Source organism: Barbus barbus (genome assembly GCF_936440315.1).
Source record: "Barbus barbus genome assembly, chromosome: 23".
Lineage (NCBI taxonomy): Eukaryota > Metazoa > Chordata > Actinopteri > Cypriniformes > Cyprinidae > Barbus > Barbus barbus.
The window spans coordinates 22,664,207-22,689,664 of record NC_136751.1 but is presented as its reverse complement, the minus strand read 5'-3'; the positions used below and the strand labels follow the sequence as shown (position 1 = coordinate 22,689,664).

General features: G+C 36.8%; 2 protein-coding genes across 2 annotated transcripts in view; both read right to left on the bottom strand.

The window, feature by feature from the left end:
* Nucleotides 1-1,454: 1,454 nt before the first annotated feature.
* LOC306842824 (transcription factor RFX4) lies at nt 1,455-20,460 on the bottom strand. Its single transcript, XM_079373917.1, has 18 exons — nt 19,132-20,460; nt 16,584-16,670; nt 16,238-16,298; nt 15,207-15,330; nt 14,310-14,371; nt 12,782-12,995; nt 12,177-12,254; nt 11,909-12,072; nt 10,651-10,751; nt 10,503-10,561; nt 10,254-10,398; nt 9,598-9,692; nt 8,686-8,803; nt 7,816-7,935; nt 6,769-6,930; nt 6,424-6,589; nt 6,177-6,315; nt 1,455-2,706 (listed from the first exon to the last, which is right to left on the bottom strand). Exons 1-18 carry the CDS (start codon nt 19,172-19,174, stop codon nt 2,446-2,448), a joined length of 2,199 nt encoding a protein of 732 aa, XP_079230043.1. The 5' UTR covers nt 19,175-20,460; the 3' UTR covers nt 1,455-2,445.
* The window catches only part of LOC306842819 (DNA-directed RNA polymerase III subunit RPC2-like), a 22,828-nt gene continuing 17,802 nt past the window's right edge, over nt 20,433-25,458 (bottom strand). The window contains exons 25-29 of the mRNA XM_079373909.1: nt 24,391-24,557; nt 22,576-22,689; nt 22,257-22,430; nt 22,006-22,137; nt 20,433-21,554 (exon numbers count right to left, since the gene is read on the bottom strand). Coding sequence (XP_079230035.1) covers nt 22,008-22,137; nt 22,257-22,430; nt 22,576-22,689; nt 24,391-24,557 — 585 coding nt within the window. The 3' untranslated portion in view covers nt 20,433-21,554; nt 22,006-22,007. The remainder of the gene's footprint in view (nt 21,555-22,005; nt 22,138-22,256; nt 22,431-22,575; nt 22,690-24,390; nt 24,558-25,458) is intronic.

Below are 25,458 nucleotides of genomic sequence, written 5' to 3'. Positions count from 1 at the left end.
TTTTGGCATCATGATAAAAAATGTTTGGTGTGATTTCCGTGTTTCTGCTTGGAGGAGTATTAATTTGTTTACAGCCCGTTTTTAAAAAAAACCCACATTAAAATAAATATAGCCGACTTCCTGTTGGTCGTAGCTAATGACTGTAAATTAGAAAGTTGTCCGGATTAATTAGAACAATTTATGTACCGAGTTTGGGGTCTGTAGCTAAAACTAACCCCCTCATTTTTGACAAAAGGTGGCGCTATAGAGTGCCTCTTCCACGCCCGTTTATGAGCTTTTTCCAGTGTCTAACTATCATTAATACTCATATGTGTGTTGAGTTTCATGACATTCTAAACATGTTATCTGCCTCAAAATCACCAGAAACGAATTTTCAACTTTGACACGTTGCCATGGCAACATAATTTTAGATATCAATATTCCCTTCACAGTTTTACATCGGCCGTGTTTTGACATTATTCTGGTGAAGTTTGAAGCAAATCGAGTAAAAATAAGATGCTGAATTCAAAGCATTTTGAAAACGACACACTTCCTGCAGCCAGTTGGTGGCGCTATAACTTTCAGTCATAATAGTCACATCTATCCGATCGGCATCATACAACGAACAAATCACTGGAGTTTGATCTACATCATACAATGTATGTGGACGTTATTAGGCATTTCCTGGGTCTCATTTTTCGCCATAACTTCATCGCCTCGCCACGGGCAAACCGTTCGACATATCAAAAATATCTTCGCAATTTAGCATCCCCAATGTCTTGAGATCATGTTCACCGAGTTTGGTGGCAATCGTATGGAAATCCTCAGAGGAGTATATCAAATTCCAGAACATGCGCTTTTTAAACAGCCCTGAATAGCCGACTTCCTGTTGGGCGGAGCCTAAGACATGCTGCACGGAAGTTGTTCGGCTCAATGAGTTCTATATGTGTACCGAGTTTCATATGAATACGTGCAAGTATGTGTGAGCTATACATCAAGCTTTCTGACAATTTTCCAGGGGGCGCCGTAGAGCCCCTGTGCCCCGCCCGGGTCCCAGCCTCAGCCGCGTCCTAATGGCCGCAGGTTCCAACGTGCGTGCCAATTTTCAAGAGTTTTCGGGCACGTTAAGGCCCCCAAAAGTACCCGGATAGTCGAAATAAAAAATAATAAAAAAAAAAATAATAATCCTTAGAAGAACAATAGGGCCCTGCGCCTTACTGGCTTGGGCCCTAATAATCCTTAGAAGAACAATAGGGCCCTGCGCCTTACTGGCTTGGGCCCTAATAAATAATAATCCTTAGAAGAACAATAGGGCCCTGCGCCTTACTGGCTTGGGCCCTAATTAGCTCAATACCTGTCCATGTTAGTCCTGTCAATGCTTTATTGCTGTATATATATTATGCACAATGAAATTCTTAATATGTACTGTATATTCCAAACATATAGACATTCAAACACAAATAAGAATACATATGAACTGGGTTTTAAAAAATCTTTATGTGGCAACAAATAAATCCACATATATCATTTACATGGTAACAGCTGTCACCACAGAAGTTACTGAGTGCTTTTATTTACAAGAGAAAGTGACTAAAGATAATAAATGTTACATTTTCATATTCTTTCCTTTTTATTCCTACCCATAGGGTAATAGGTCCACAGTACCTTTGAGTGCATTCAAGAACACAAACCTAGGTTAACACTTTTCGGTTCCTAAAATCATACAAAACTGGATATACAGTTCAAACACAGATAAGCAATGCAAAGGGACACAATGTTACAAAGCTACAGAAAAGATTTCTAATATTCCCCAGCCTCACATTGGGGGTAATTCTGCATTTGTGTAAAATGAGAAATCTTACTTTCACATTTGCATGCAACAAGTACTGATATAAGTGGCCCTTATTTGTTTGAACTCCTATGACACAAGTATTCTGGCAGCTGACCAAGAGGGCATTCTGAGATAAAATATTAAGGCATTTCCTCCTGTTGCTGAGAATGTGTTATGTTTATGCTAGGAAAGTAGCATACGTTGATGCTGACAAGCAAACAAAACAAACAAAAAAAAAAGTGGTGTGGTTAACATCACTGTTTGACGTCAAACACCCAGTCTGTGGAAACAGAACACTGTGAGATGCGAACATATTTATGTTTTCACAGTAAATGAGTGAGTGGTCTATAATGCTCATGAGAGATAAATGATAAACAGGCAGGGAAAGGCACAACTGGGACACTGCCTTTTATGCACTCTCACAATGATTGCGATTCAAAAAGAGTTTAATTGGCAGCTTGCACTGTAAACACTGACCACACCAATACAAACATCTCTGACACAGTGTCATTCCCACTCAAATACATTCTCTGTAATTATGTTAAATATGGGCTGCTGCGGGTTTATCTGTCCAGCTTTGCGCACAGCTTATTTGCAGACATCGTCTCTTGGAAAGAGACTCTCAGAAGGGTACATCATTTTGCCCACCCAGTCGTGGCTTCACCGTTAATATAGGCGAATCCTGGAAAATGTTGCGCATGCTCATATTCAGAGTTCCTGCGTGGGGCGAGAGGGGAGTACATGTCTCCAGCGGAGTAGCGTGACGTGTGGACAGCGGGGCTGGAATAACAGCTGTTGGCCGAGGGCACATCCGGCCATCGGGGGGTCACCGCGCTCGAGTGTAGAAGCGGAGACCCGCTCATCAAACAGGACTCCATTCTGGACATCTGTGGATACTATAAAACAGAGAGACATGCATGAGGACTATTGCAAAATATCAGAGACGTGGTTCATGTGGTGCATTTTCTAAGCAAATCTCATCTTCTTTCTTTATGTTAATAAAGCCATAAGCCATTTTTTTGAGGCCATGCATAAAGAGTGTTTTTGCAATGCAAAGTGGAGTGCCTAAAACACCCTTAACCACAGTCAAATTACTGTATCAATAAAAATAATTCTAATAAAACAGCAAAAATATGATGATATTTGATGAAAAAGATTTTAATAATATTATAAATAATAGTGAAAATAACAATAAAAGTAATAAAAAATACCAAACAAAAATAAATAATAATAAGAATACATTAAAAGTAGCAATAATATGCAATTTCTTCATTTTTTTTATTATATAATAACAATCAACAAAAATATTAATAATAATAATTATAATATAATGAATTTAGTAGTATTAGTAGTATCGAATCTCTTTATGTTTAATTTAAGATATATAAAAATTGGAAGACAAAGAATAATAATATTATAATTTCAATTACTATTGTTGTTGTTGTTTATCTTTTGCTATTATTATATCATGATTCAAAAATAAAGAAATGCCATAATACTACTACTACTAATTATTATCAATATTTTTGTTGTTTGTTAATTTTGCTGTCATCATTATTATTATTATTAATTAGATAATTACAATTAGATAGATTAGAAATTCCCCTATGTTACACTATAATTAAACAAAAACAAATAAATAAATACATAAAAACTAAAAACAAAAAAGGAACTGGTAATTTTCTGCCAGGATATTATCTATTAATTTTAATAGACATTTCAATTAAAAAATGCCTTCATATTAATATATCGTGCCTGTTTGTTTGTTTTTACAGTGCATGCATTCAATCACTTTTTTTTTTGTGCTTTTTTAAAATGTTAAAATGATGATGCAAGACTAATCTAACAATTTTCTAACTAGAAGTGGCAAACAATTTAGCATAATTTAAACATCTGTTCTGCATGCACAACGGAAAAAGGCCTTTTTCTTAAAGACACCCAAAAAGGTATTTTTGTTTCCGTGTGTAACCAAAAGCAAAACTGTGCATGTCAGCTCAAGATATGTATCTATATAAAACACTCTGTTCACTCAGGGGAAGTCAGCATAATCTTCATTTGTCTCCTCTCCATTGCCTCCTTCAGAGTAGCCCTCTCAAACAAAGCACGGACATTGTATCCATTTTAAGTTGACGGAAAATAAGTGGAAGTAAAAATCTATAAGTGCTCTCTAAATAGAAACTGTCTACAGTCAGAGCTTTTATGAATGGCTGTGGCATGGAAAAAGGTCAGGCGGGGTCAGAGACCGAGATGTGTTGCTTGGTGACCTTTCGTTCATGCAGAGAAAAGAGACCATTGAATAACAATATTTTAATAAACGCTTTTCCATCTGGATCTCCGGCCGCTAGTTGTGCTGTCTGAGGCGGTCATTGAGTAGATATTGAGTGTGTGTGTGTGTATGGGGGGGGGGGGGGGGGGGTCTCTTGGCTCTAGATGGTCCACCTTTCAGAGTTTGCATCCGCTGTGTGGAGGAGAAACTCTGAGACCCAGCTGATCCCCCATTACAAAGGCAGGCCGGGCCAGAGAGCTCTTGACAGGAAATTACCATCACACCCGCTTTGACTTTCAATATATGTGACGCAGACCCCTGCCTCTCTATCCACAACCAAACAGTTTAATTCAACCGTTCACACTCTCTCTATCTCAAGTACTATACAGACTACTTAGCATTCAACTATTCACTCTGAGCTAGTAGCATGCAGCATGAAAATTTTGTATACACCTGCCTGCATACTAAAATGAACATTTCACACACTGAAAAACCATTATGCATGTCCACAATTCAGTAAACCTATGCGAATATTTCTGTATCGCCTCCTAGAGCTTTCAGGCCACATCCACCAAACTTGGCACAATCAAATAGCCCATAAACATGTTTTTAAATTTTTTTTTTAAATCTGTTATCTAGAATCAAGAACACTCTAGCGACCACATAGCTTTCAAACTTCAACTCTCTTGAAACTATGCAATTATTCAAACTACATACCGTTTGAACTTAAAATATATAATACTCGCATCCTTCAAATTTCAAATATTCAAACATTCCAAGCACTACATAAACCCTAAATAACCTTGTCAAGGGAATTTCAACTTCTTAACAAGGCTTTTCCAAACCAGCATTCAAAGTTTTTAAAAAATCTGCATGGAAAATGTTGTTTTGGGTGATTCATGCTAAAGTAATGGCAGCATTTTGAGATTTAGCAAGTGCTTTTACAATAAACTTTAACCCTAGGGATCTCAAGAGATTTAACAAAGACAATTAACTGGGCTTTTTCATCTTTGTTCTCATTCAGAAGTGAATAGGCTTTAAATACATATGCTAAATTACCTGTATTTCTGATCAGGAGTTCAGCCTATTACCCTAGCGTGTGCTGAGGTAAGCAAGTATTCTCTATCCATAAACCTCTGTGGATAACAGTTACCAGAACATTTCAGATGCTAATTACTGTAATACATCAAGCACGATCCACATTCACAAACGTATTCGTCTCTCAGTTACAAACCCTGTAAAAGACAAGGATGGAATACACTTCCGTTCTAAATACTGGGCAATACACAACCATTTCCATCTGTTATTAGGTTTACTTTCTTAACGTTTGCTCCTGGCCTCATTGTTCATGATTCATCTTTGAAAAAAATAGTTTGCTTTTGTCGAATCAAAAGTGACTTTCTTCTGAAACAACTTTCCTTTTAGGTTTAAGATAAAATCAGTGGATAAAATCAAGTCCAGTCAAAACAAAATTAAAAGTAAAAACTGTAACCATAATTCACAAATCACTAAAATTGGTTGCAAATACAAATTAATGCATATAGAAGCCTATTTCTGCCTCACAGGAAAAAATCATACTTTGGTAAATCATAATTATGACATAAAAACAGTCAACATGATACTCTGAGATAAATCTTAAGATTAAAAAAGGCATAATTATGATATACTACTATAACACTATAATAATTATGAGATAAAATGTTATGAATTTAAAATAATGAAAATAATTATGACTTACTTTCTCACTTTGACTTCATATCACATAATTGTGGCTTAGTATGTCATAATTTTGACTACTATGAGTCATAATTATGAGATAAAAAGTTGAAATGACAGTCAACTGACAAAAAGTCTGTCATAATTTTGACTTTATTTCAAAATTATGCCAGTTTCTGACTTGTCACAATTATGATTGATCATAAATGTGATTTTAACTGACATTAAACCTTTTATCAGACCAAGTATTGTGAAAATGAAAGAAAAATGTGAAACTATATTCTATAAAAATGTGTTTTCTAAATAGTTCAGAGCTTGTGAATAATAAGTATCATATTAAAATAATACTGTATGATTTTATCGTTTTGGTGGGAGGGGCCTAACCTGTGCGGAGGTACGGTGGTATGAGGAATAGTGCAGAGGGGTGGGCAGTCCTGGTTCGTGGGTTAAACTGGAGTACTGACTCTGAATAGCATGATGGTGCTGGTTTGCGTAGCTGCTGTAATTATAGCTGCCAGTATACCTAGAAAAAAAACATACATGAGTGCAAATCTCTAAAAACATTTCATAATCCACACTGTTATGTCATATTTAGCACATCATTTAATGTCTAATGAATTTGGGGACTCACCCATTCTCATCTCGATGTGGGTAAACTGGCATCCTGTGAGCAGATGAGGAGCCATGTAGAGGGGGTCCGCCTCTCATGCAGGAAATCTGGGATCCGGGCTCGGGTGGGCTGCCACCTGAGGTTGTCACTGTGTATGTAAGGGACCAGGTATATGACTGAACAGCTCCTGGCACATACACAGACATACATATACAGAGAAACGTGTTTGGCTTGTTAATTAAATGATCTGATACAGTTTTAATGGATGCATGGAATGGAGCCGTGCCAATTGTGCCATTGAATGTGAGGCTACGATGTAAGATTTAAGTTTTAGAATCAGTCTAGAGTCAGTTTTACACTATTTACCTGTGGTAGCTGATATGCTGGTGTACTCTGGAGACTGGGCTGAATTGGGGGAACCCACTGCTGGTACACCCACCGAGTGAACAGACTTGGCGGGAGAGTAGGGTCCAGGTGACGTAGATGTGGGGGTGGAACCCAGGAGCATCAGCTCTTCCCCAGAATCTGCTATAGTAGTACAAAACAAAAGTCAGAGTGTTAAAAGTCAAAGTGTTAAAGTGATTTTGAAAACTTTGTGATTTTCTCTACTGCAATCACCACATGTTTTGGATGCTGGTGTGCTCCAGCAGACGTCATAACTATCTTAACCAGATGTGACATTCCTGGTCAACCAGTTTAGCTAGAAACACAATGCTGCACAACCTATTCCACCAGACAGATCAGCACTAAACCAAGCCTAACTATGATAACTTTCACGCTGGTCTTTAATAGTCATACATATCTCATAATTTGCATAGGTGTTTTTGTGTCTTTTATGGCTCATAAAGTATGATATAGGAGAATATGGAGCTCATAAGAGGAAAAACACCTCATTGTTATTCAAACATTTGCAAAAATATGCAATTTGGTGCAGCTTCTGATATATATATATGGCCAAAAAGTTCAATGAAATTAAATTAATGAGAACAGTATAGCAGACCACTTACATAAAATTTAATATAAATATCAGTTGTCACTCATTATCTCCCAAAACTTTTTGTCCTAAGGCCAATTCACACTGCACAATGATATTTAAATGCTATTTTTACAAAGTAGTTTTTACTGTAGGGGCAAAACAAGGAGGCAATTCATACTAATTATACTAAAAGGCCTTTTACTTCCTAAAGAAGTATGAACTATCAAGCAGATGGTAGAAGTTATGTAGTAGATTGTGTTCAACATTGAGAGTTTTGTTTAGATCATGCTGATAATTTATAGGCCTTAGACATTTTTGTATCAAATTTAATATAGGCTTTATAAGCTTTAACTTTGTTTTTAAAAACCAGCAGCTGTTGGTCTCCAAACTGATGCTATGAGCGATTAGCTCTATTGCTTGTATCAAATGGATCTCACCTGGTGTCCCCTCTCCTTTCATAGCCCTCATCAGTTCATTGGCTCTCTCTTGGCAGTGCAAAGACTCAAGCAGATATAGTACGTAGTCATCAAACATGAGGTGGATCAAATGGAATGAGCCTATAAGCACAAAAAATAGCCCCATTTACCATAAAAAGTTTATGTATTCTGCCAATTCAAATCACCTGTCCAAGTAATAAATGAAGGCTTTGTGGAATATTACCATACAGTATTAGCAATCAAATGCAATTCAAATGGAATCTAGCTGATATACTGAAGCACATTTAAATGGTAAAAGCTCAAAACCAAATCAGAACCAAGCTAGTGGTCCAACCATAACACTACAGAGTTACTGAAGCATATGATGCTTTGAGTCCATGTTCTGAATGAGATGGGGGAAAGAATTCATAAGGAGCATGGCACAATCCTCGCATTGTGTTAGCAACTCCAGCCACTATGTGCATAATAAACATTGCGGCTATTCAACGGACTGGATGCAATACTGCCCGGTGATAAAATGGGAAGAAGGGGGAAAGACTTGGTGGGGGTTAGCCTTTGTTAATTAGCTGTTTTGTACAGAGAGCTGCATTATCAAAACACTGCAACCAGCTGTGCCTTTGATATTCACAGACAGAGCTGACAGGGAGGGGGGCCTTTACCTCTTTTATGGCCCTTCTTTCAGTTACTTTGCCATAGACAGCTAGGTGGTGTAAGCCAAGAGTTAGCAAAGCAGCCATCTTAGTTAAAAAATGACACTTTGTGTTGTGGATTGAGAAACTTTTAGTTAACTAAATCAAATGAGTTAAAAGAAGATTTATATCTACTCTCCTTAATAGGATGCTGGTGACAAAACAGTACAGCCTGACTCACCGAAGCTGGGTGCGCTATGTAGCGTCATATCCCGGATAACTCTGGTCCCAAAACACGACCACATGAGCAGGAACTGCTGAGCTACCCTCTTCAGGCATCCGGGTCTCTTCCCCGCCACCTAAATGGAGTATTACCATGAGAAAAGCCTGGGGGAGGGCACAGGGGCCTTAACCTTTGGGTCTAACCCCCAAGAACGAAAAACATGTCAACAAGTCAACTATTTGATTTGCCCCTAAGGAAACACCCTCCCATTGAACTATTGTCTGGTAGGTAGTTGAAGTTTCCATGGAAACCAGATTTACAAGCCCATATCTGGACTATAATGGGCACGAAAAGGGGCCATGAAGACATTATTAAGTTGAGGAATTGCATCACGAAGTATTTTGTGACGGCATTTAGAATTGCATGGGTTGGACACCTGCAGATTTAGTTTGGATTTGAAGAACATATAAATAGTGCTTGAAAAGGGCTATGAAAAACCTTGATATTCTAAACATCTCTATAATGAATAAATAAAATAGTTTGAATAATAAAAATGACTATACAAAATGATTAAAAAAATTTTATATGGTAAATAGTCAGTTTTTTTTTTCAGCAAGGACTGAAAAAAAGTAATATTTCAAAGAAATGCTGTTCCTACTAGTATAAAACAGTAGCATAGTTTCTACAAAATTAATATATATATATATATATATATATATATATATATAAATAAATAAAAATACATGCATCATATATACACACACATATACATGTACATATATATATATATATATATATATATATATATATATATATATATATATATACACACACACACACACACACACACATATTCACATATATACATATAAATTGAAAAAGTTAAGTGTAAATTAAGCATTATAAGAATTTCAAGGCCTGTACACTTACCCTCACGACACATCTCTCTACCATAGAGTCCAGCCACTCGATGTACGCTTCAATGGGCGACTGGTCCTCCAACAATCTGTCAAATTGTTGATACACTTTGAAAAACAACAGAAAACAGACAGATTAACGATATATCTGAGTAGGAAGAAGAAATCATAAGCAACCAAAATTAATACAATTCTTTCTTTGAAGCATTCATTTCACAATATCAGTTTGCAAAAGTTGCTTATACCTAATTGAAAAATGTTACTGGCACAGACTTGAGATCTCTCTATGAAATGTAGAGAGAGAGGAGCTCAGAATCCTCTTTTGAGGATGACAAGACAGAATCTTTGAACTTTGACCTGATCAGTCATGTGAGAGGTTGACGCTGAAATGAATTTGAAATGCTCCTCAGGGTGTCAAACTGTGAGGGTTAACCTCTCAGTGTCTGTGGTTAAAGCTCGACTCTCATGGTCGTGGGAATGATTCAGCGCTGGTTGACAGCTACTGTGTGAAATCCGAATCATAAACCAGCAGGGCTTTTAACACAACGCTGCATGTGACTCTGCTGCAATAACACACTGCACTAAACTAGTGAAGCACAGAAACACTAATAAATCATTCTGAACGAAACCGGCTAGGTCTTATCAAATACTTTTTCTTTGAAATCTTACATTGGATGATAAGCCTCCTCTGGTCCTCTCTGGAGTCTTCCATTGTATAAAGAGTCTGTTTAGTGATGCTGTTAAGGTCTACGTTCCTCCAGTCCTCAAGCATCTGAAAGGTGATGTCTGCACTGTGGATCACGGTTCGAGAAGCCTGCAAGAGCAAGTATATAATAATCAAATTTCACCCTGCACTATGCCTGATTGTAAACATTTGTGTAAACATGAACGAGAATATGAGATAAAATTGCTGTATACCTGACAGAGATGGTTTAATGATGTTTGTCGTTTAAGTATCTGGGAAAATCTTCTTGACACTGAGAATAAAACATATTTGTTCAGAAATGGCTTTAGAATGCCAGCTAAATTCATTTGGATGTTTTTAAGAGTATATATTTGCACATACATTCAAACTTTATGTTGCGCAAGTTCTCAGGCAGGTCATGTAACGCCACCTTCAGCCACTCGTCCAGCTGCTTGGCAAACTTCCGGATCACCTGAGTCAGGCTACATTATTCAAAACACAAAAACAAGGACATCATGTAGTACATTACACTTAAGTACAAAGGAAGCTCTGATGCAGTGAATTTTTGACCTTTTGTCTGGGGTAATTCAAATAAGAGTCATGCGTCATTGACAGGAAATCTTCTGGTAAGTTAATTACACTGACGCAAAAGTATGAAACGCAGATAATGCTAGCAATGATCCCAATGGCAATAGTATTTAAGGTATTTATTTAGCTTGAAGAGAAAAGTTAATTTAACCAAAGCTGATTGGTTGGTTGGTGTTTTAACGCTATACCAACTTCCTTATCTATCTTCATGGAGAGTAGCAAGTTGAAATACAATAAATCCAATTTGAAAACCTATTTAAGGACTCTGGCATGAGGATGTTAATTTGATATGAAGAAACTGTATGTGATTCTAGAATGTCTATTAAGCATTGCGTATATATGAGCTGATCCCAGTGATTACTGAAAATAAAGATGCGGCTTTTACCAACAGTAGGGCTAATTTCACACAGTTGTTTGTAATGAGGCAATACTGATTATGTTGAATGTGAAATATCCATATATGCACATAAAAATCTGGTCACACTTTATTTTAAGGTCCAATTCTCGCTATTAACATAACATTAACTACAACTTTTCCTTCAATAAAGTCCTAATTCGCTGCTTATTAATAATTAGTAAGGTAGTTGCTAATTTAGGTATTGGGTAGGATTAGGGATATAGAATATGGTTATGCAGATTATGTGTTTTATAAGTACTAATAAACAGCCAATATTTGAATAATAAGCATGCTAATAAGCAACTAGTTAATACCGAGAATTGGTCCCTATACTATAGTGTTACCAAAAATTATATTAATATGTGATTTAACTTGACCTTAATGTTCAGCTAATGTCACAAAGCCCTCTTATTTGGTCAAATTCTCTCATTTCTAATCATTTAATATAGGTACAGCTTTTCTCAATCCAGAATCAAATCCTGTCATAATTAATAAATTTTCTTATTAAATATCCCATTTTACTTGGAATTATGACAAATTGAGGAATTAAAATGGACTGCATGTAGTTCTGAATGATAACTTTTAACTTTTCAAAACTGCAGGTGTATAAATTATGTTTTTAACAAAATCAAAATAGGCAGGAATGGGACTCACCTGTCAGGCAGAGCCTGTAGGACGGTGGGCATGAGGACTCCTGAGATGGCCTTGTACAATATGGAGTCACACACACCGACTATATTGACCACTGTCGAAGAGCCCAGGACAGGAAGCATGTGGGGCGGCATGCCCTGCCAAAAGTGCAACAGGAAGCTCTGGACCTACGCATTTACACAAACACAAATTACACAAACACAAATAAACATGACGGAATGAATCACCCTCATCATGCCACCAGATGATAAAGCTTTAAGAAAAAGCAGACCTCATCAAAGTTGGCTCGAATGACTGTATCCAGTATCCTCTGGCAGTGAGTTCTGTACATCATGATAAAAGTTGAGACCTTTTAGAGGAAAAAAAGCTCATTTAAATGACTCATAATACTTTCCCACAGAGAATAATTCACTTAGTGTTAATGATGTCATACCAAATTCATTCCTGACTCATGGTCATGCATTAATAAGACCCCCAAAGACTCTAACACTAAAGAAAGAGGATACAAATACCAAACAACAAAAAAGCTGCTTTCATGAACAATGCCTATTTACAAGGTCCTGCCAAACCAGTGTATAAAAAGAGGCTTTAAAGATCAGAAACTCACAAACCATTTAAAATTACAGGCGCCTTTTTAAAGCGAGACAGCTAGTGCCCATCCTTTGTGCAATGTGAGATCTTATTATCTACTCGAAAGATTAAGAGTTCGCTAGGAACCAACACATAAATCCTCCAGGTCCTCATCTAAATCCAGGCCCAGGGAAGGTCCGTCTGACACATGAAAGCAGGATCTAGAGGGGAGGGTAGGGGGCAGGAGGAGGGAGAGGGGGGTTGGAGTTGGAGGTTAGCAGTTAGAGGTTTTAGTGATCTGTTTACCTTCTCCTCTGGCAGACTGGCGGGCAGATTTAAGTCTTTGACATTTGGAAAGTCTGGCAGGAGAGTGCCCAGCTTGGAGCGCGGTGAATACGCCACTGTCTGTTTGGTGACCTCTTTCTTGCCCGTCTCGTTCACCCACGCAGCGCCCTTTTTAGAGTACATCACATCGTAGTACTGAGAGCTCTCTTTCACAGCGATTCCATAGTAGTGATACCTAAGAGGGACGAGCGAGTGGCAGAACGAAAATTTGACTTTGTTTGCTGACTAAAGCAGTCTTACAAAAGCAGTTAAAAGGTTTTCATAATAATAAGATTCTCATGACTGCATCTTTTTTGACTGTTCATTTGGTGCTATAGGTGTGATAAGGCATGACCAAAAGTTTTATACTTTTTGCTTGGCACGAAAAATGTAACTACATAGATTATAAATATATATATTTTAATTCTAAATATATATAAAAAAAAAATCACCATGAACTTTAGAAGTGAGCAGTTTTGATTGAGTGAACTTTGGATAAAAAGGTGGAGGGGGGGATAATTGTGCAATATATACAATTTTTTAGTTTTTGGAAGTGATACTGACTCCACTTGTGGGCAGTGTTGGGGAAAGTTACTTTTAAGAGTAATGCATTACAATATTGCGCTACTCCCAAAAAAAGTTATGAAAAGTTATGGGAAGTTATGTGTTACATTACTTTTGTGTTACTTTTTCTCACCTGGGCAGGGCTTGCTAATAAAAAACTAATTAATATCAAATAACACTTATTTCAGCAATAACAAAAACAAATGTGATGTTAAACTCAAATCATTTAGTTCATATGGTTATCTTATTCATATGGTTGAATTGGACCATCAAAGATCAGCACTGAGATTAAATACATAATATACATTTGTGATATTTAAGAGATTTAATTATTGCAGGTTTGCAGAATTGAGTTTGCATTTCAACTGTTTTTATTAATTTCTAGGAACACTGAATCTGTTTTTGAGCAAGTGAGATGAATAAATGCATGCTCACATTTAGTCTAGAACTACAGTTACTATCATGTTTACACAGCGCACACAACGCCTTAGCACTTACTCACAGGTCTCAATCAATAAATGGAAAACAAAGTAACTCAGATATTTTGTTGTAAATTTAAAAGTAATGCGTTACTTTAGTTACTTGAAAAAAATTAATCTGATTACATAGTTACTTCACTGTAAAAAAAAAAAAAAAAAAAAGTTGCGCCAACTTAAAATTTTAAGGCAACCAGATCAGCAGAGTTCTCTCAACTTATTTTTGTAGGAGATTCTCAACTTTTTGTTGTATAAACTTAAAACAACAAGTTGAGAAAACTCAAAAATCTGCTGAAGCTGGTTGCCTTAAAATTTTAAGTTGGCTCAACTTTTTGTTTTTTTTACAATGTTGTAATGCATTACCCCCAACACTGCTTGTGGGCTTCTACCTGTGACCTACTTGATAAAACATATTTAAAGTGACATGACAAATGTAAAAAGCTAGAAAAGTTCTCGAATAAAGAACTTACTTTGACTGGCCTCTGGTTCCTAGTCTCCGTGTGGTTAACTGAGGAAACTGTTGTCTTATTATCTGTTTGGATCAGGTAAAAAAAAAAAAAATACACATATTGAGCTTTTCTGGGCACATCTTTTGTGACGTCAGTGTGTTATGTTACAACTACGACAAAAATATCTTCACAATCATCTTGTTAGATTCATACATGTCCAGTGACATTTCTTTTCTCGCCAATCTCTCATTCTCTCTCTGCTTTTTGTCCATGAGCTCCATGGTCCAGCTCCCGGTGCAGAAAACTTTGCAAACAGTGAAGCTCTCTATTGTGTGGGATGAAAAAAGAGGCCAAGCTCTGTGAAGTTTCTGTCAGGCTTGGCTTGATAAATGAGCAGACAGGGAGGCAGGTCCAGCTCTCTCTCTCTTTTTTGTCCCGAATCAATGAAGCCTTCCTAAAGGACACCCCACGCTGCTCCAGCCACTGATCTAACATTCCGCAACATCTCACCCTTCCAAATTTCCTTTAATTACACATTAATCCAGGCCCCCTCTCTTTTTCAATATCCTCCGACAGGACCCGGGGGAGCGGGATAAGGGTGTCGGGGGGCGGCTATATGAGTAGGTGGGTTGAGGGGTTGTGGGAACAAGGGTGAACATGTTCATTGTTTATATTGTCCAGCTATGAGTTTGCAGAAGAGGTGTAAGAAAAGACCACTGGCTGTGGCTCTTCATGATACCCAGTATTATGTCATGCTTTTTTTGGTAACAGATGTTTTCCTTCCTCTTTCACGTGAACATGCATGTTTATAGGATCTTTGATGAGAGATGATTACCATGATTACCTCATCAAAACTTGACTACCATAAAAGACGGAATATTTGACTTCTTCACTGAAGGGTTGAATACAGATCATTACCTTCCCAAAGCTTGCAGCGTTGACCGGCTGAGAATCAAGTTTCTCGCAGAAGTCCAAATAATGCATGTACAGTGCACTGCGAGGAATACAAACACCCTCTGCGATCTCATAGTTCTCCTCCAACCTGAAGAAAACACAGTTTGGTCAATGCACATGGAAAGCTAGTGTCTAGAAAACATGTTAAGGAATCATAAATCAATGGAGGGAAGCATAACTGTAGTTTTAAAATAAATATCATTGCCTTATCTAGTTACACTGTATAGGTACTGGAATGATCTTCAAGCATGGCCAGCCTGAAATTGTAGTTTATTTTACAAACATATTTTCAAGTAGTGCTTATATGCAAAATTTTCTTGCACTTACTCTATTTATGCTGTGGCAAATATATTGTGTTTAGTGATACATAATGTCTCAAATTCAAATGATTACTCTTTTTCTAAAATAAATTTTAAATAGTGTTGTTTAGTGTGAATATTTTTAAGACCAATTGCAAATTTAAATCATTTTGATAATATTTCTAATGAGAGAAACAAGTCAGAAAAAGGGGCTTGAAAAAAATCATATAGACTGTTTTGTTTTATTTGTTTGCCATAGATAGAAAAGCAAGATTTTGTATCATTCGCTGATCCTTTAATAAACTATTTCACTGTGAGATTGTAGTCTGTTTGCCTTTCTGATATAGTTGAATCCTGACAATTTACAAGCTACAGGACAGAAAACACACCATTTGAGAAATTCAACAGCGGTTTTGTGATTAGAATTTTCCTACAAAATGCATGGTTTGTTTGAAAGTCATGTATTAATGTGACATGTTACAAAATTGATCACTGAAACTGTATATAGATGGTTATATGTCTCAAACACATTGTATTTCACAGACTGAAGCATTTTGTTGCTATTGGGTGTCACTTAAAAAAGTTAATGCTATATATTGATAATTTTACAATGGTTTAAAACTTTGAACAACTGTGTCAGGTGATAAGGATAAAAAAAGATTTATAAGTGGCATTTCTGGTGTAGATTAGACTCACCATTGTAATGTGGCAGGTGTCGAATGTGGCTTAGATGCTCGGTTGTTTTCCTTCTCCTCGTCTTTTATAAAAAGAAAAACACAACAATCAGGATTAGTAATTTCCCTTAAATATAAATACCATATAAATATAAATCCCGTGAATATGACATAACAAATAAATTACACAATGCATTATATATTATATATAAAGTAATAGATACGCTACTGAACAGATTAGTCTTTTTTCTTATCCTTCGACATGTTCTGTCATAACACTATCATTAGGGTCCCTTTGAAATAATTGTTCATGTTTCATGCCGTTTATAGTTTCATTTAATTTATTCATAAATATTCGTTAGACTTACTTTCGTCGTTGGACATATTTCCAATAGAAGAGTGGCTGGAGAAGCGCTTACTCTCGCTTTCGTTCAGACATCTTTCAATCCAGCTCTCTGAAAAAGTAAAATATAGATATATATATGTATGTAGGCCTATGCATATAGGCTACATTACGCCTTTTTATTGCATAAAAATGTCTGTCTTCACAGTATTTGTTACGTCCTGTTTTTTTCTGAGATTAAACTTTTTTGTTTGTTATCTGTTTAAAACCACAAACGTTTAATTTAGCTTTCATTTATTATTTTATTTGTATTTATTTAAACATAGCCTAAATTCCAACATCATATGGTTATTTTATTCATTCCCATCAGCAAAAGCAACAGGTGCATGACCGCGCTGTGGTTTCTAAACTTCAATTTTTTTTTATAATTTTTTTTCCCCAGCACTACTTGAAAAAAATTGCGAACGTTTTGAACTGTACTTGTTTATTTGTAAATAAATTCCGTATCATTTTTCTTGTTCACGCGAACTGTCAGTTTGTGGTCGAGTGAGTGCAATACACATTTGTAAACGTGGCTGTGTGTTATTGCAGCCACCGTCTATAGAGTTGAGGGGCAGAATAATGACGGTGCAATTCAATTACAATCGATTGTGCGAATCTTTGGGCGGCTGGGATTCTATTTGAAATGTTTTCAGCAGAACTGCAGGAACCCTGCATTGTTCCCGAGGCGAATTAGAAGCGCGCGCACGCTCAAGTGATTCCGCGCGCTCCTCCATAGCGTTGTCGTCATAATAGAACTTTTTTAGCGCCATTCTCATTTCTGTTGCAAGAAACCGGCTGGTGTCCTTACATCACAAAACAGAAACACTTATAATATAATTCGATTCGAACTTATGTCAATCATGTTTTCCCGCACGAGCCATGGCAACGGTCGCTATAGTCGCTATCGACTGAGAAAGCAACAGCCTGCTGATGCATCAGATGGCGTCTGAAGTTATAGTGAAAGTTATGAGATTTAAAACTTTTGTTGGATAAGTTATTTGACAGCCGTCAGATAATGAACTACTCAAATGGCAGGTGTAAAGAAAGAAGCAGTTTCGATTTTATTAAAATATTCTTTTAGGAGTGATATGATGAAACGATTAAGACTGAAATCTACATTTCTCAAGGGATTGCAGGTGGAGCTAAAAAAATTGAATCAGGCCTAGTTTTGATGCATCATAATAATCCTAATAAATCCTCATCATCCCTTTCATCAAGAGACAATCAAGCAGAACTATTAAAAAACAACAACCAGACAGTATTCCACACGTATCTTATAACCGGGTTAAGGCCATTTATTATCATTATTTTAATTAAAGTTCTTAAAGTTTAGTTATTTTACAAAATAGAAATCCAATTGTCCTTATAGTGACAGTTATTGAGAGGCAAAATAAACCTGAAGTGAGATGGAGAAAAAGATAAACAAGTTAAATTTACTTAAAAGGTCATTTTAAAAATGTCACTATAAGTGATACCACCATCATAACACCAGACAATAACAAGCTGTTTAAACTATTTATTTGACTTTTTAAAATAGTAATAATACATGCTTTGGAACCCCACCAATTGGTTATTATTATTACTTTTTTAAACAATTTAGTTCATTTTTTGCTGACATTATATTATTTATGTATTTACATTTCAAAAGTATCATTATTATTATTCTGCAGCTGTTACTTTGAAACTCAAACAAATTTTTTTTCTCAGAAACTAATTCATCTCCGTCAGCGTTGGCTTAGTCAATTGAGATCAGATTTTCAGTCTGTAATTGAATTATTTGCTCTGTGAACAGTTTAAGAGCTCCAAATAATTGGATTAAATCCAATCTAAAGGCGAGACTGATCTGAGATCATTCATAATCATGCATCAAGTATCAGAGTGAAAAACTGTCATCTAAATATAGCAAATATTCAATAATTAACTTCCTAGAACAATTGCATTGAACAGAATTGAACTCTTGAGTGCTTTTTGAAGTCACATGGAATTTGTTTAAAAAAAAAAGTAAATAAGATTATTTCTTTGGTTAAAACACTAGAGCAAGACATGTCTTATCTAAATATTCTGTACAAATTATAATGTTGTCTTCAGTATTTATATCTTCAGAAGAAGCCATTTTATGTTTACTAATAGTACCGAGTGCAGCTTCACTCAAGTCAAAACCTGGCTTGAGCAGGTGCACCATTTTCATAAAACTTTTAAACTGGACGACAAACTCAGAACTGTGACCTTATGAGAGTTTAGTCTAAATTTAAGGTCACTCCGTAAAACCGCCGTCCACTTCACGTAATCCCAAAACCGTGTAAAACAATATTCTCAGCAAAAGAGCACCCATCCTGTGCAATTAAAAATGAGGCCAAAAATCATGCCAACTTATTTCTTGGTGACCTAGATTCAAGAGCTTCCCTGACGGAAGGTTAAATAACTTTTTCTGATGCCAATCTCAGTTCACACAATCCCAAAGCCCGTTTCGCGTTCCAAAAGAGCCCAGATCCCAAGCATCCCAAAGTCACAGCGGTGCAGCAGGAACCAACCTGTGGAATCCATGTCAGGCTCTTCCAGCAGCCCACAATGCATCCTCTTCCCATGCACGTTCCAGGGGCTCCTCTGAGAAAATGGCTCCGTGCAGGACTCCCCCTCCTCAGCTCCCTCCGTCTCTCCGAGAGAACTGCCCGGCGCTGAGATGCATAAGATGTGAGGTCCGTGGAGAGGGTGGCGGTGGTGATGGAGGTGGGGGTGCGGGTTGTATGAGCGGGTGGGGTGGGGGGGGGGGGGGGGTCACAGACTCCAGAGATCCAGCGGGGTAAAAGCCAGAGCCGTCAAAATGTTTGCTGATGTTTCATGGGAAAGGGGCTGATTTTATAGGAGCCCTGATGGGGGACATGTCATTGATAGGCTCGGCAGGCTGATGAATGGCTTCGAGTCAGATGGGGATGTGGCAAGGCTCACTGGAAGTCTTTTGTGGGGCTGTTTTGAATAAGAAAAGCTCCCTTCCCAGAAAAAAAGAGGCTTAGATCTACGCAATCCCAGCACTGTGGCCTCCCCGTCTCCCATTATAGCGTTTAATACGTTTTCGTACCCTCTCCTCACACGCACACACTCTGCCCCCACTGCTTTAGTTTTAAAGTTCTCTATCCAAGGGCCACTTTTTGGCCCATTGCAAAACTTTTTTTGATGTCTTCAACTCCGAAGCTCTGGAAACGGTGGTGTCAAAGTTGCATTCATTCAAAATTAACGCAAAAAACGTCGAACTCTCACGCAAATGCGTTCCATCGTCATTTTGGATGCTTTTGTCACCAAATGCCCATTAAGGCCGTTGGCAAAACTGGAAAGAGAAAGTTTGGTGAAACCCCCTCCCCTTCTTGCTCTCTCCTTGAAGCAACCTTATTTTAGTGTGCTGGGAGGAGAGCGCGGCCACAAAAGAGGGAAGTAAAAGTGTAGAGCCTGAGGCAGGGAGGGCTCTGATGGAGTGCCTACAAACTGCAGAAGGGAAAGCTGTGATTAGAATATGAATGGAACCACGGGGGAAAGAGAGAGTGAGCAGGAGAAAGGGGGATTATGGTGGAACTGCTCCCCACTTGCTGGATGGCACAGAAACGCTCGCTCCTACATCTATCGACTGCGCAGGCGTAAGGATGCCACAACAGGCTCCTCACTGCGTGGCAGCAGGACTTCAGCTGGAGATATTTGTCATTTGAGGTTTGGACAGAACTAATGTACGGTGACCCCCAAAATGTGTTTAAACACTTAATTTAAGATTAGAACATCGAGTTAGAAACTATCAAACCACCTGCCATTTATTTAAAAGAAAGATCATTGAGCAAAACATTTAGTTGAAAATTTTAGTTTTAAAACAACAGATATACATGGAACTATACGAGTTTGGACACTTTCTGGTTGTCAAATGTTAGTGTAAAATATCCTTAATGACATGCATGTTCACCTGTGTGAATTTAAGAACTTTTAAAGTAGTTAAAGTTCATTTTCTTTGCAGATGCCATTGGTTTGATATTTTATTGTCTAATGCAATGCAATTTTTGGAGGCCATAAGCAAACCAACACTGAGCCGTAAGTTGTTACAGCATAGCATCTTTGCTTATTGTCCACTGTTGGCAACAGCTGTTTTTTGATCCACAGTGGCTACGCTATGGCTCAGTTTCTGTCTAGACATACACTATTGTTTGCGGTCAGTAAGATGTGTTCTTAAAGAAAAAAGAATTTTTGTTCAGCAAGGACGTGTTAAATTCATAAAAAGTAGGGTTAAAGGCATTTCGGTTTCATTTCTTTAAAAAAATCATAACTCCAAATGTTTAACAGTAGTTTACCTCTCATATTAAAAATAAGCCAACAATAAATAAAGCAGAACTAATACTACAAATCTTCAAAGAAACAGAACAAAATAAATTGAAAGCTTCATCTAAAGGCCAGTATCCCAGCTTTCATTTGAAACTGTATGGATTAACAAGCACCTCTAACAAGCTGGGAAGTGGATGGCGAGAGAGGCAAACATCAATGAAAATTTCCTTAATTACAGTTTTAAAGATGGAGGCTGTGAAGGAAAGGAGGGAGGAGGAAGGGAATCTTTGCATCGTCTCCTCGGAAGACTTCCTTTTTCTGTTCATCTACTCTCAGTCTCATTAGCCCCTCATTAGCTAGGACAGGTGCAGCCGGCCAAAAGAGACACCCTCAGACCCTTATACCCCCCCAACCAGCGAGCGAGCCGCACTGTCAGTGTCCATTCTACCGATGTGAGATGCATTCTTCCAATCAAAGCCTTCCACGGCTGCTTGGTGGGTGGGAGCAAGCTCTGAATAGTGGATGATTTAGTGTATAAAAAAAAGCAGCAAAGTGGGAAGGTGGTCAATGTAACAACAAGCTCCTTTCTGCTGTCAGTGTTGTCACATTAATCATCAGGATTGCTCAATAATTCCACCCCCAATACTTTCTGATCATCGCTCTAAAAAAAAAAAAAAAAAGGAAATGTCATGAAATGCAACAAAAACAAAAATGTACACATTCATAATTTACCTTTACAATTTATTTGTTTATTGTAAAGCAAACCTTACCATTCTGAAGGCAAACTGAAACAAATAAATCTACATATTTCAGACAGCACACATACATACTGTAAACTAGAGGAAATGCCAATAATAAGTTCATCCCCTTCAAGTAAAAAAATTAAAAATAAACTACATTCAAGCAGGCACTTCATATATATATATATATATATATATATATATATATATATATATATATATATATACACACACACACAAAATATCTTAGTAATAAGATATAAGCTGTTTAACAACAACAGTGAGGCACAAACAAATGTTTTATGCAGTCCTTAATAATACTGTATCGCTCCTCTGTGTGTAAAGCTTTGGCGAATTGCTGTAATCTCTCGCCTTCACTCGTTGTATCGAGCCAGTTTGAGGCGAGGGATGATGTTCATGGATTGCAGTTCTTGGAAGAGCAGTTTGCATGCATATGGAATTCGTAGAGACGACACATGACATGAAGACTTGCAGTAATGACACCTGCAATAAACAGAAAATTCTCACTAATAAACCCCTTTTATGCATTTATGACTACATTATTATTGATACAGAAATAACATTTTTAAAAAAATTACACTACAGTAATCGTTTATACTGACCATCCTGAATATCCCAGCAAGCCACATTGGTCACACACGTCCACCTCAAAAGCATCACTGGAGATCATCAGTCGCTCAAGCAGCAGCATGCTGGCTCCATAGCCAATGAGACAGTCTCGTTCCATCTCTCCCAGACGGAGACCACCATCCCTGGAACGACCCTCTGTCGGCTGCCTGCATTACAATAAAATAAAAAGTAATAATTTAATTTGATTTTAATTACAATAAAATAAAAGACCAAATAATAAACAATTTATTACCCTAATGAATAATTATTACAAATCAAATTTCAGAGAGCACACATATTTGCATTTCTTACCTAGTGAGTACTGCTCTCGGACCACGTGCTCTGGCATGCATTTTATCCAGCACCATGTGCTTCAGTTTCTGATAATAGACTGGACCGAAGTAGATGTAGGCTTCCAGAGGTTCCCTACGAGCCAATTACCAAAAATAAAAATGACAGTAATGTGCAATAGAGAAGAAAACTCATTAGATTTTTGCAATATATAAACATAATTTCAAAATTATTCATATCGCTTTACAATGTTCCAATAGTATACATGAGTTAATGCTAGGGCTGCACAATTAATCGAATTTCTAATCGCGAATATGGATGCCACGATTACATAATCGTTCAAAGTCGCGATTACAAAAATAAATAAACAATTAAAAATGTCCACTTGCATTATTCTGTCTGCTTAAGAGGTGTTTGCAGCGCGGGTTTACCAAACTCAAACACACTGGATAAAAGACATTTTGTCTAACTGATAGTTGTTGTCACACTGTTGTGCATGATAGATATGTTAAACGCCAAACGTGATCACGCGCTAAACAACGCTGTGAAATCCAGTAAGAGTTCTCCAGAACAAATCACGTCTCTTTAATTTAAACTAGTTTAAAGCTGTTATTCTCATCAGCACTGAACGCAGAAACAACAACGATCCATGTTAGAAGACGTTTCAATCCACAAATCACCCACTAACGTAACACTAACAGTAACAATGTACGGTGGCAGAAAAGTAGGATATTCATATCGAGTATTATTAATATACAAAATATGTTAAAGGAGTAATGGAATATAATTACATTATCTTGTTAATTATTCTATCAGTTGATGTGGATTTGTAATTGACAATGTCTTTAGGTTACTGTTTTCAATGCAAACACCATAGAAACCATATAGTTAAGCTACTTTTTTACCATGGCAATGAGGTGCCGTACTTTTGGCTATGTATAAAAGATAAGGCTGTTACAGATTTTTACAGTGGTACTGTCAAATGTACATCTGCATCCCAACTCAAGCTCCTGCTCTAATGTGCATTTCTAAGAGACAAAACTTCATGCTATGTTCAATGCTACCAAATCAGGTGCTGGTGCCACTGCTCTAGAATGTTAGTATGGAGCCCTGATAATATAAATTGTACTGTAAAATGTTACTGTAATTTGAAATTTCATCTGTTTATTTGTAAATGAAATATAAAGCTTTAGTAAACCATTTTTTCTTTTAGTTTTAGTATAACATTATTATACCATGCATAATTTTACCTTTTTTTTGTTTAAAGAAGAAACCAAACCAATGTATAGTTGACATTTGCGGCTCAATGCTATAGAAAAGCAATAAAAGTTCAGGAAGAGTGTTTTCAGCCTTTTTTATATAAAAATATGACCTGCAGCTTCAAACAATGGCATAAATCGGTTCAAAAATAATCTTTATTAATAATCGCAATTACAATCTCAAGGGAATAATCGACAATTATGATTTTTGCCATAATCATGCAGCCCCAGTTAATGCATTAACCAACATTAACTAACAATGAGTAGTATTTGTAACTGTTTTATAACTGTTTTTTGTTGGTTCTTGTTAGATTTGGTCCATTAAATTATGTTAACAGATACAACTTTTGATTTAATTATGGATTAGTAAATTGAAATTAAAATTAAGATTAATAAATGTTTTAGAAGTATTGTTCATTGTTAGTTCGCGTTAACTAAAGTAGTTAACTAATGTGTTAACATGAAACCTTATTGTAAAGTGTAACCTGAAGCATTAATAACCCAACTGTGCAGCAAAGTTGTATTGGTGAAATATAAATGTCAATGAACAAAAGTAATGCTAAAGAACAGTTTTTACCCTGTGATGCCTGAGGTGACATAATCCTTGCCCTGGTAATTGTATCCATAGCGGATAAGATCCTCACACACGTCCTTCACTTTACTGCCACCGAAGGCAGTGCCGTAGTGAAACCGTCCATCCAGCACTCCTGCTTTACCAGCCAATAGCTCAATCAGCTTCCCAACCTTTAGTAAAACAAAGCAGAGCTCATTTTATTCATTTGATTGCTTGTTTTCAAAGATTGATGCACAGTCTAAACATTAATGTGATACAAGCTCAATTGCTCCTTGAAGGCAGTTCAAAGTTGTTTTCCCCCTGGAGCAGTGTAGATGCCCCAGTTTTCCCTTCCTAACACTGCAGCTGGTGAATGTGAGTGTGACATTATGTTGAGGTCACGCACCGCTGCACGACAGTAGCCTTTACTGAGGTCACTCACAGAAAGAGCCGGAAGATCTTTGACCCCTCTGTCACTGAGAGGACTCTTTTCCTCAGTTCAAACAATTTCCTATATGACGGCCTGCTGTGTGCACCCAAACACAGAGTTCAAAATTAGAAAGCGTGGGGGAATTAATGTCTCTGAAAACTGATATTTGGAGATTAGCATAAACTGAACTGTATATGATCACAAGATTAAAGCATTGATGATCCTAGTAAACAGGAGCAACCATTCCAGAAATACTACCATTCAAAAGTTTAGGGTCAGTTATATATATATATATATATATATATATATATATATATATATATATATATATATATATATATATATATATATATATATATATATATATATATATATATATATATATATATATATATATATATATATAAAAAATCATTACAAGAAATGTATAATTTTATTCAGCAAGGATGCATTAAATTTAATAAAAGTGAGATTATAATGCGTTAATGCTACACAAGATTTCCATTTCCAATAAATGTCATTCTTTTGAACATTCTATTCATCCCAAAACTGTTTTCAACATCTTGAACACCAAATCAGCATATTAGCATGATTTTGAAGAATCATATGACACTAAAAGACAAGAGTAATGGCTGCTGAAAATTCAGCTTTGCCATCGCAGA